Genomic DNA, 12,389 nt, shown 5'->3' on the forward strand with positions numbered 1-12,389 from the left:
ACTACCTGTGAATAAATGGTGAATTTAACCATTTTTAAATAAATTGTTTCAGTTTTCGAACAAGCAAAGGACTCGGGTATTCTGCTCATTTCGTTGGAGGCTGTTTGGTTGTGACCTCAATTAAATCAAAAGGAAAAGGCTTCCAGCACTGTGTGAAATTTGATTTCAAGCCACAAAAGGTGAGTTCAGATGTGTTGTCCTGCAAATGCCTATTAAATGCATGCCATTAGACATTATTTTTAAGTCTCTGCTCTATGGGAATTAATGGCCATTGGCACTAGTGGTGTTATGATAACATTTTTTGTCATCTGGATATTCTGAAATTTGGCTTTGAGGAGAGAAGAGAGAAGATTCTGGCATATGAGTTTAGTTTACAGTTAAAGGAAAGGAAAGGAAAAGACTCTAAATGTGGTATAAAAATAATGTTTAAAAGTAATAATCTAGAGTCTAGGTTTTCTGTGTGCTTTACTTTTTCATATGGCAACCTTTCTGTGTTCTTTTTATGCAGAATATTCAAGTTGAAAGGAGTTTGCAGCTTTACCACACTGTTGATTAATTCTGAAGTTTTCTAGTTGGGCAGGCTCTTAAGTTTGAAGGGGTTTACCTCCTTGTAAATACCAACAGCACAGCTAGATACACTGGTGAAACTATTCAGGGAAAGAGTATAAGAGCAGTGCCCACAAAAAATGAATCAGTTTGGATGTGTTGGTTTGGTTTATGGTCATTATATTTTAAGCATTTTGGCGGCAATATTGCTGCTTATTCTAATGAGGATGGCCATATGTCCTACTTTACAGAGGACAGTATTCTATTCTCTGTAGCGGGAGGCCAGTCTTCTGTTTGAGGGCTGTACCATCCAAACCTGATTCTAGATAAGGAACCTTAAAAAGAGAGATTAGGGGCTGTGACATTGCCAATGCTTTGCAGACTGAACAGCAACCTAAGTCACCTGATGCCTTCTAAATTATGGTGAGATGTATTTCTAATTAAATTACAGCAATTATTTTAGAATTGACGCACACATATAAATTACCATATGCAAACTTTGTGTCTTCTTTTGTCCCCCTTGTTTGGGAAGTGTGTGTGATGCCAATTCTCTCTATATTTTGCTAACTAATGCACACTTTTCAACAGGTGAAAAAAAAAACTTCTTTAAATTTAGTTTAACTCTTCTAAATTTCTTATGTAGTGGTACATGGTTACTATAGTGCATATCTATAACCGTTGGAAGAACAGTGAACTCAGATGTTATGTGAATGGGGAACTTGCATCTTATGGAGAGATAACATGGTTTGTCAATACCAGTGACGTAAGTAACTTGCTACACCAAAAGGTGTCCCTCTCTTTCTTTTTGATGCTTAATTTGAGGTAGAATGTATAAATGGGAATTAAAAAAACAAATCCCTCGCATAGGGTTCTGCAAAGTGCCAACACTTGGATAATTAGCAGGTCTTGCAAAGCCCAATGCAATACCCAATGATCAGATGATCAGTACTTTGAGGGCTGTGTCTTTGCCCTCAGGGTTTTATTTTAAATTGTGTGAGCATATATTAGTCACATGATATCAAATGTGGTGGGTCACCGGGAGCGGTGTGTCCCATTTCATCGCATGAGGCAAAACAGGAAGTACCACTCTGCCCTGCTGCTGTTGATTCCTGCCCCACTGCTGCCACTGCCAGTGGAGAAGCAGTACAATCAGCATGGAAATTGGTGAGATCTTGCCCAAAATTGGCACTGATGCCAGTGGAAGTGGCAGGGAAGGCAGGGTGTCCAGAGGGGCGCCTCCTGAAGAGGCGGCCTTGCCCCAGCTAATGGCTGAGCTGGGACTGTTGGTGACCCTCATATGTCATCCTTAGCCCTCCAAAGGTGGAGGAAGTTAGCAATACTGCCCCCTGGCCAGATTCTGTTCTTCACCCCTATTCTGCCAGTTCTTGATATCTCCAGTTTTGACTACATCAGTCTGCCTAATGCTTTAATCTGCCTTCGTGATCTTGCATATGAACCCTAAGTTGTCTCCCCTAAATAAACACCTCTTCCATCGTTTACTTTTGTCTGGTCCCAGTCACTGAAGTGAATTACCATATTTATTCACCCATAAATATGTATTGAAGTTGTAGGGATGATATGCTGTTTCATAATCTGCAGCTAAAAGCAGGTAAAATTGTGGTTGCATGACACAAAGTTAATGTCTACATCCTGGAAATATGAAAGATTGCCCTGGATATTTTAAGAATTGCTACAGTGTATTTTGTGTCTAAAATGATTTTAAAAAGTCAGTATAGTCTGTTACAAATGGCAGCAGCTCTTTAAAATCTTAGGCATATACAAAGCATATGCTCTACGCCGGAACCAAACTTACCCATCACATTGTACTTAATAGTCAAGTGTGAAGAAGGATGGAGAACTAACCATGATCAAATATAATTTTGCAGGCTATATCTTATAGCCCTAATGGATTAGATCATAGATGTGCACATGAGCACAGGGGACTTCCCCCTTGACTTCTGTGTCAGTTGGGTTTTCACATGCACACCTCATATAACCTACATGATGTTGATGAGAGTGGGTACATCCCTTCTCTGCCACAGCGCCTGGTATTCATGTATGTGCACCAAAGCCATACATCATATTGAAACTTGGATGTATATTCTTACCTTCCAAAAGAGAACCACACTAACATAGATCCCATTTATATTATTCCTTAATATTTTGTTCTCTTTCCTAGACATTTGATAAATGTTTCCTGGGTTCTTCAGAAACAGCAGATGCCAATCGAGTGTTTTGTGGCCAGATGACAGCTGTCTATCTTTTCAGTGAGGCTCTCAATGCTGCTCAGATTTTTGCTATTTATCAGCTTGGTCTTGGATACAAGGTATTTATTGTCTCAATATAGTCTCAATAGAATCTTACTGTATTCTGGTGTTTCTGGTTTCAGCAAAGAGCTAATATAGACACTTTAGTTTGTAATGCGTTTTCCTTAAAAAGTTTTAAACTCTCCTATGAAAGTTATCTGTGGATTGTCAGATGTCTTGTTTTGCATTTGTGCAAACCACATGCAGAGCTATCAAGCTAAACTTCAAAACAGAAATAACTTTTTACATCCAAACCACTGTTATAAATATAAGCAAATAAGTTTTTATTCGTGACTGTGGCTAAAGATACTGTACCAGTCTTCTTTTCTGTTACAAAATAAGAAAAGGAAAAACTTACACGCTTTAAAAGAAAACACTGTTTAAAACATATGTCTAGAAAATTAAAAGAACTGCAATGACCTTGGATCACAAATCAATGAATTTTATTTAGAAAAATGCACCTCAGATCTCCATGGTTAAGCGGTCTTGAAATATTTCACGTGTGGAAGTTTTATTTCCAGTTGGATTCTAGCCTACTTTACCTTTTGTTTCTATTCTAGGGAACTTTTAAATTCAAGGGAGAAAGCGACCTCTTCCTTGCTGACCATCACAAACTGTTACTGTATGACGGGAAACTTTCTAATTGTATTGCCTTTACGTACAATCCAAGGGCTACAGATGCACAGCTCTGCCTAGAATCATCACCCAGGGATAACCCTTCCATCTTTGTACATTCACCACATGCCCTCATGCTGCAGGTATTTTAGCATTGGTTTCAACTTCAAGGAGGAGTGGATTTCCTTTGTTTTCTTTCCCTTGGATACTTTTGTGTTCTGTTTGACTGTGAGTCCTTAAAAGCACTCAGGTCCATCTGTTTTGTTTATTTATTTAGATTTACAGCCTGCTCAGTCGCCAAATGTAGTTGTTTTGTAGAGTGCAGTAATAACGATCTCTCTCCTGCCTTCCTCAAAGCTGAACAGGCCCAATGCCTTGTATTTCTGATAGATTTTCCATCCCCGAAGTTGTTTTAACTGCTTTTCTTTTGAAGTTTATTGTCACACATCTTTAAGTTCCCCCACACTCTGTGTCATTTCAACAAGGTAACCATTTAATTTTTAGAGATCCTATTGAAGCATTCAGGTCACATTTTGAATGCATCGAAGTAGTTAAACAAATGCAATATCCATTTGTAATTTGTACAAACTTGGTATTAACAGGATGTAAAAGCAGTCATAACCCATTCAATCCAAAGTGCAATGCATTCAATTGGAGGAGTGCAGGTGCTTTTTCCTCTGTTTGCACAGCTGGACTATAGGCAATATTCATTGGATCAACCTGACACAACTGTTTGGTAAGACCTTTTATTTGCTCTTCAGATTGCCAATTTGTTTTGCGATGTCTATTGCATTCTAGAGAAACTAGCACTCTCCAGTAGTAAACAATTTCTTATGCCTGACCTTTCAGTTAGCCTATTAACTGTTATTCTGCCGTCTAAGTTGGGAGAGGTGTTTTCTAGATAGAGTAAGCTGACAATAAAATGCACACTAAATGATGGACATGCACATCTAAATATAGCCAAGGTGAAGATGTTGTGAGAGGAAGTTTCCCCTTATGGGGGGAAATTACCTCCAAATAATGCAATTATATTGCAGCATTGGGAACATTATTTATATTTTCAAGGTTAGATCATTTTAAATCTCTTGTGCAGAGAAGACCTTGAGATGAAGTCAAGATTACTGGCACCAGGTCTTCTACACAAATGTGTACATCATTCAGTAGCTATGTAATTTATGGAGTAGTGGGGATATGGAAAATCTCTTTCTCGAGGATGAATTCCTTCCTGTCAAAGGGGGGGGGTTGCTATTTTTTACAGGGCTGCTGGTTCTAACCAAGGAGAGTTTATCTTCCTGGCCCAGTGCTTGATCAGTGAAAGATGTCTTGTATATCTAGACTACTTCAACTTCACTATGGGACTGTCAAAAGGAAAGGCTAGGTGTTTTCAGACGACTAATGATGATGTTCTGTGGTAAAAGCCATAAAAGGTGCCTGTATTATAATGTGTGTGTGTTTTATACAGTATCTTTCTAAAAGTATTGCTATTTCTAACTGTTGTAGAAAGAACAGGTTAAGGAAAAAATGTTAGGAATGCGGAGTGTGACTCTTAAAATTCCTGAAAAAGACAGCTACGTAAATCCCTTGCCCTAGCCTTCCATTTATACTGTCATTTGCCTGTCAATTCAAGCTTCTGATTTTATGCTTTTTACTGTTACCTAAGATTTCTAAGGGGGACGTGGGTGGCGCTGTGGGTAAAACCGCAGTGCCTAGGACTTGTCGATCGTATGGTCGGCGGTTTGAATCCCCACGGCGGGGTGAGCTCCCATCTTTCGGTCCCAGCTCCTGCCCACCTAGCAGTTTGAAAGCACCCTTAAGTGCAAGTAGATAAATAAGTACCGCTTTATAGCGGGAAAGTAAACGGCGTTTCCGTGTGCTGCGCTGGTGCTGGCTCGCCAGAGCAGCTTCGTCACGCTGGCCATGTGACCTGGAAGTGTCTCCGGACAGCGCTGCCCCCCGGCCTCTTAAGTGAGATGAGCACACAACCCTAGAGTCGGACACGACTGGCCCGTATGGCAGGGGTACCTTTACCTTTACCTTTAAGATTTCTAAGGTCATTGCAATCATTGAGCCTTGCTTCAGATATTAACAAATCAAGGAGGTAATTGGAAGTGTATGCTTTTGCAATTCTTACTTCCTGTACACTCTTCAGTTGTCCTTTAGGAGACTTAATGAGACTGAGAGTAAATTGTCTATGATACAAAAGTGCTCTTTAGCGAGTGGAAAACCTCTTCTGCTTACAGAAGGGTTATTTCTGACTTTGATGATGATCACTGCATGGGAATAGTGACCTGAAATCCAGAGATGATGATCCTGTTACAGCAATCCCTTCTTACAAACATTTGTTACAACTATTTTAATTCCTTACATGTTTACAAAGCAAGTCCCAATGGATTTAACACAAATATTACCCCATTGCAGAGCAAGATTTGCCTTGCTTTGTAATAGAAAACATTTATAAAACATGGGAAATCTCTCATATACCTAGATATTGCCGTCTGAACCATGTATCATGTTTTGTGTACTGTGATGTACTCTATTTCTATTTCTTTGAATCCAGCAATCACCATTGGGTGATTGTGGGGATATGAAGAGAAACTAATAGGATGTATAATTTAATAATGTTCAAAAAGTAGTATGTGAATTGAGAAAATAGATTGTTATTACAAGTCTAATGTACTAATCTGCTATTCAACACTATAAACTGCAGTATTTCAATACAATGTGTCTTCCAGTTCCATTCTGTTGGCTTTCATCATGGAGTTGCTGAAGAACTCAATTGCTATGCAAGAACAAATGCTTTCTTGTAAGGGCTTCCTTGTAATAGGATACAGTCTTGAAAAGGTAAATGAAGCCTGTTGCTTGCTTTTCTCTCTCTTTTAATCTGCATGAAATACGTTTCATGTTTTGGTCACATAAATCACTATCTACATGTTGTCTTAAACATATTCCGTTTCTCTTTCTGCAGTCTTCCAAAGCACACATTAGCAGAGCTGTTCTTGAACTTTGTCTTGCCTTTGCTAAGTATCTGAGCAATTTGCACAATGGTGTGCCCTTGCTGAAGCAACTGTGTGATCATATTCTCCTTAACCCTGCAATATGGATTCATACTCCAGCCAAGGTAAAACATTTTCCATTCATGGGGATAGCATGAAAGTATCTAAGGTCTTGTAGACATCTTAGACCCACATTCTAAGGGAATATTTCCTTTACTCATGAATTTACTTAGCTTTCTTTTATTTATTATGTATATTTATTAGTCACCTGCTTAACCTAGTGCTACACAATTCTAGGATGTGGGTGGCGCTGTGGGTTAAACCACAGAGCCTAGGTCTTGCCAATCAGAAGGTCGGGGGTTCGAATCCCCGCGACGGGGTGAGCTCCCATTGCTCGGTCACTGCTCCTGCCAACCTAGCAGTTCGAAAGCATGTAAAGTGGAAGTAGATAAATAGGTACCACTCTGGCGGGAAGGTAAACAGCATTTCCATGCGCTGCTCTGGTTCACCAGAAGCGGCTTAGTCATGCTGGCCACATGACCCAGAAGCTGTACGCCGGCTTCCTTGGCCAATAAAGCGAGATGAGCGCCGCAACCCCAGAGTCTGCCATGACTGGACCTAATGGTCAGGGGTCCCTTTACCTTTACACAATTCAAACCAAATACTATTAAATAAGAAAGAACATAACCCCTGTGTACATTGCAAGCTTACTGTACATGTCTACCAAAAAGTAAGCATCACTGAGTGCAGTATTGTAGGCTTACTAGCTGGAATTACCCAACCTTTACTTGCTTGTGGTTCACCCTGCCATGTGTATGGCATCGTATATAACCTATTTCTATTCTCAATTGTCTGATACAGGTTCAGTTGATCCTGTACACTTACTTATCTACCGAATTCATTGGCACAGCCAATATATACAATGCAATTCGACGAGTAGGAACAGTTCTACTGGCTATTCACACATTGAAGTACTACTACTGGGTGGTGAATCCTCAAGATCGCAGTGGAATTATTCCAAAAGGTTTAGGTATGTGAAAAGTCCAATGCTACTATAGTATACCACAACAATCACATAGGGGTTTTTATAATGTTGTGGATTGTGGGAGGGGCAGAATTTGTTAAGTGTGTAGTGAGACCTTACCCTTTCCTGGATCCATAGAGACCTGTTCCATTATGTGAGATATGGAGGTGTTTATAAAGGAAAAGGTGACCTAATAAAGTGTAACAGGGTCTTGCCACTTCAGTGGAAAGGCTAATACTGGTGTCCTTTTCAGTGAGGTAGCTAGGTGAAAACACAACAGTAGGTACAGAAAATACTTGCCAGGTGCATATGGAAGATCCAGAACAAGCTTATTAACTGGGGGTTGGATCCAGAGAAGTGTGAGCAGATATTTTCCTAGAAATCTCATGATGCTTCTCGTGTGTTTTCTCAATTTGTTTTTGTTTTTGGGTGGTGGAGGTGGAGGATGATTTAATGTTCAGAGTTAATGTATTAATAGCGAAATTATTACCAAGCTGTGAAGTATATAACATGTCTCTTTTAAATTAAGATGGACCACGACCCAATCAGAAAGAAATTTTTTCCTTGAGAGCCTTTTTGCTGATGTTCGTTAAGCAGTTAGTAATGAAGGTAAGCAGTCTACAAATTGGGGCTGGGCTCTGCAGTGTATCTTGCATTGTGCTGAAGCTTAAGCAGTGCTTATCCCAGAGAGGGAGGAAAGAGACCTGACGCCTCTGGCTAGCTGGGAAGGTGGGTGAGGGACCGAGAAGAGAATGTAAGTTGCAGCAACTTTTTTATCTCCTCCTCTTAGTACAGCTGCATCCCTCTCTGGCACTCAAGGTTTACAGGTTTACTCAACTAAGTGTCAAGGGGTCTGCAGGAGTCTTTTGTTTTAATAATTTTGAGATAAATAACTTTATTGGGTCTTTTCAATCAAAACACTAGAACAGAAACATTTAAATAAAATTCCTGTCAGGCTGATCCTGTTTTTCCCCTGAAGGCTGATTATTTTGCAAAGAACTCTTCTGTGCTGAGCAGAAAGGAGGTGGTGGTGATGGTGGCAACCTGGATGGATTTCTTCCAAGAGAGGAGGAAGAAGGGGCTATTTGGGTTTCAGATCTTGTACTGGAGCTGAGGCCTAGCAAATTGCTTAGTCTTAGTGAACTATAATTTTGAAGATCTTGCCTCGTGAGCCATGGTATTACATAGGAAAAGCACTTATTGTGAATGGTGGTAAAACTAGAGGTTGCTTTTTTGTGGAAAAGGACTGCACATTTAGTTGGCAAACACTACTGGTGTAAATTGCTTAATTTCTAGGAGGCACAGGCCAGTGTGATAGCCGTGCCACATTCTTAATTATAGCTATAAATTATTATTATTTTAACTTAGACCACAACTGCCATCACAACTCCTCAAAGTTAATAGGTTCATTCATGACAAAGTGGCTAAAGGACTGAGATATAAAAGAATAATATACAGGCTATGCCAAAGCTGTCAATGTTTCCCTTTTTTAAAGGGAAATTCCCTTATTCTGAATAGGATTCCTCGCAAGAAAAGGGAAAAGTTGACAGCTATGGGCTAAGCATGAAAACGCTGGAGTATATGTGGGAACAGTTCCTGGAGGGTTTATATCTTGTGGTGCAAAACTGGAAAAGTTCTGTTTGTGAATCCTATTGATTTCACAGGCATTTCTCTAGAATGTACCCTGTGTGTTCCGTTGTTAGGTTTAATTTATTTAATTCCATTTGTGTATCATTTCCCATAAAGTAGCTCAAGATGCTTTTTATTCATGACTTGTTTGTGTTATGCCACTTATTTTATTTTATATTTTAAGGATCATGGAGTAAAAGAAGATGAACTACAGGGCATCCTCAACTATCTCCTCACCATGCATGAGGTAATCTTAATTTTAACTGTTTTGCTTCCAACAACTGTTTGAACAAAACAGCCCTTCTCGCCACAAGATGGCTTTAAATAAGAAGCATAAAATCAACTGTTGGTGGAAACTACAAATAGTGAGTGATGATTTAAGAAACCTGTTCAATGGTGCACTGAAGTTCATTAACGTAATAAGTTCTGATAGTTTCCTATTCAGTTCATTGAACTGATATATTGAGGAGAGTTGGTGTAGAAAACAGATGGCAAAGCTGCACGTATAAAAAGCTGTTTTATGTGGTTCAAGTAATTTTCCTCCCATCTTGTTTTTTAAGTAAAATAATTCTTTCTAAATGTGGATTTTAAAATAAACACACTAATCAACTCTAAGCAAAGATTGTAAACAGAGTTGGAAATAAACATTACCATGGGGATATCTACATCTTCATATTTTAGCACCAGGCAAGTGCTTGATGCCAGATGTAACATCAAAGAGTTGGGAAATAGGAACATAAATCTAACCAAACTAATTTCTTTCAGGGTGCTTGAAATGGGTAGAATAAAGAATTAATTGAATTTTTCCTTGAGAAGTATAGATTTCTCCCCCTCTGTTGTGTTTTCACCTATAGCTGCATTTATGCTGGGAGATTGCACTTGAAAACAAAACTGCCTCCTTGAGATTCAATAAATGACTTTCTGGGCAATACCTAAAAATTAAACAAATCTGGAGAATACATTATTTACGCAAAATTTTAATATGTAAATAAGGATTTTTGATGGTTGCCTACTTTGCATAAAAAAACAGCCAATGTCATTTTCTTGGAGTGTGTTTTATTGTTTTTCCATTTCTTAACTTATTCCTGGATTGTAATAAGAAATTATTATTTCTGTAATGGAAGTACCATTTTTTTTAAATTGCCAAATAGCTTGCAAGTTACATTTTCTATACACCATTGATTTCTTATTTAAATGCTGTTTTCAATATCCTACGTAATCCATGAGATCCGAATGTGATTGCTATATATAAAAAAACAGTTTCACACCAAAAGAAACCTTAAACAGAGCCTATCTTGCAAATTCAGGATTGCAGCCTTGAAATAGTTTGTGTATTTGATTTTTCCAATTATCCACTGGGACATTTTTCTCACAAGTGATTTCAGAGTTAGGGTTAAATTCAGCAGGAACAGCCTTGCACTTAGTTATTCATGGCTGACTCATTGATACCAGTGGAATTTACAAAAGCTGAAATACAGAAGTTGTGTAATTTTTTTCCTTTGACATCAACTCTCCATTCCCTATTTATCAAAACTGGTGGGCCCTTAAGCTGGTATATAATGGCTGGAATCCAAATAACTACTTTAGGCATAGCTAAAAGTTTTGGGTATTCCTGGTGGGATCTCCTCCGCTCCACTTGTTCTATATTAAAGTTTCTTTTGAAGTTCTTTTCTGCTTGGTGGTGTTTTTTGTTGAAAGATACCAAGTTGTTTGGGTTTTTTTAGATCCTGACATGTATGTGTGTGTGTGTGTGTGTGTGTGTGTAAATAAAACTATATAGCTACTATTCATGCATTTTTAAAAAATAAAAATGCCCCATTTCACACAGGGTAAGTGTACTGCTTTGTGAATTCTGAGTTCTTCTTAGGGTTGTCCAGTTGTTGTTTCAGGTTAAGCAGTCCTGGCAATGAACTGGATCCAGATTAAAAGCTCCCATAGAAGGCTGGAATAGCCTCCTTTGCAGTGTGGAAAATGGTGGGAGGGGGTGTAGGGAGAGAATTGGCAAAAAGGTGAAGTCTGGATCAAACTTACTGGGCTTTTTTGGTAGTCACACCCCCAGTCACATATATTTATCCAATATTTTTATTATTTATGTATGTTCTCTCTCTTTGTCTTCAACAAAGTTGATTTGGATTACAATTCTATATTCTCTTATCTGGAAGATTGCACTGATAATTCAATGATTATATGAATGTGGATCTCCATTTATATTTAACAGGATGACAATTTAATGGATGTCCTACAGCTACTTGTTGCCCTTATGTCAGAGCACCCCAGCTCTATGATCCCAGCCTTTGATCAGAGGAATGGATTACGGTAAGAGTTACATTTCAGTCAAAACAGCCATAAATAAGAGTATTCGTATCATTTTATTTGCCACTGGAAGTCCTACTTGAATTTGGATACCGTTAGAGTCTCCATTGCAGAGTAATTTCCTCTGATTTTCTCATCTCAGTTAATGTTGTGGTTGCATTGTGTAAACATATTACAGGCAAATGTGTAATGACTCCAGATTTACGATAGGGGAGCTATTAATATTGGGCGTCTCCCAAGCCATGTGAATATGCAAGCATGTGGGCTGCCAGAGAGAAAATTGTGACTGCTACTGCTGCACTGCTGTGAGCTAAGCCATGTTTTGACTTAGTGTGTCATCCAAATGTGGGTTTTTTCTTATTCCACACAAACCACTATCTGCAACAAAACTCTGTTCTTGATTTACATACCATGGGTTTTTTGTTTTTTGTTTAAATGAAAACTCAGAGCCTGGGGCACCCATGAAAGCCTTCAAAGTAAGGCCAACGTGATGTGCAGTTTGGGCTCAAGCTGCCTATTGTGGGTGAAGCATCTGTTGACTGCAGAGGGTTCTTGCTCACTTACTCTTGGTGGGGTGTGCCAGCTGGTCATTGTAGGGCCATCTGTTTAGAAAATGGGGCTTTGGGGCTTTGTGTACCTAAACTGGTAAAGGTTCAGTCTGTGCCATAAAGGATGTGCATAAAGCAGTGGTTCTTGAGCTGCCTGCTTCTGCTTAATGCCACGCACCTCCTTAACTTTCTGTTCAGTAGACTGGCTGAGCACCACTCAAACTTGTGCTACTACACTTGAATCCATACTCATTAAATGACAAACCGTTGTTGTTCATTTGATGTGTTTTATTAAAGTTGTGTGTGCCTTCAGCCAGCACTGTGTGTTGATTTTTTTATCCACCTCCTACTTGTGCATTCAACTATTTATATTAGTTGGAGGTTCATACTCCAGTTTGGTTTGAAAATGTCACCA

General features: G+C 39.0%; 1 protein-coding gene across 4 annotated transcripts in view; it reads left to right on the forward strand.

The window, feature by feature from the left end:
- The window catches only part of LRBA (LPS responsive beige-like anchor protein), a 364,869-nt gene that overhangs the window by 41,015 nt on the left and 311,465 nt on the right, over nt 1-12,389 (forward strand). For all 4 annotated transcript variants that reach the window (XM_081208302.1, XM_081208305.1, XM_081208304.1 and 1 more), the window contains exons 7-17: nt 53-179; nt 1,190-1,309; nt 2,726-2,872; nt 3,413-3,610; nt 4,070-4,203; nt 6,200-6,308; nt 6,433-6,585; nt 7,322-7,490; nt 8,014-8,093; nt 9,298-9,360; nt 11,332-11,429. In XM_081208302.1, the coding sequence (XP_081064428.1) occupies nt 53-179; nt 1,190-1,309; nt 2,726-2,872; nt 3,413-3,610; nt 4,070-4,203; nt 6,200-6,308; nt 6,433-6,585; nt 7,322-7,490; nt 8,014-8,093; nt 9,298-9,360; nt 11,332-11,429 (1,398 nt within the window). The remainder of the gene's footprint in view (nt 1-52; nt 180-1,189; nt 1,310-2,725; nt 2,873-3,412; nt 3,611-4,069; nt 4,204-6,199; nt 6,309-6,432; nt 6,586-7,321; nt 7,491-8,013; nt 8,094-9,297; nt 9,361-11,331; nt 11,430-12,389) is intronic.

This window comes from Podarcis bocagei (genome assembly GCF_964188305.1).
Source record: "Podarcis bocagei genome assembly, chromosome: 9".
Lineage (NCBI taxonomy): Eukaryota > Metazoa > Chordata > Lepidosauria > Squamata > Lacertidae > Podarcis > Podarcis bocagei.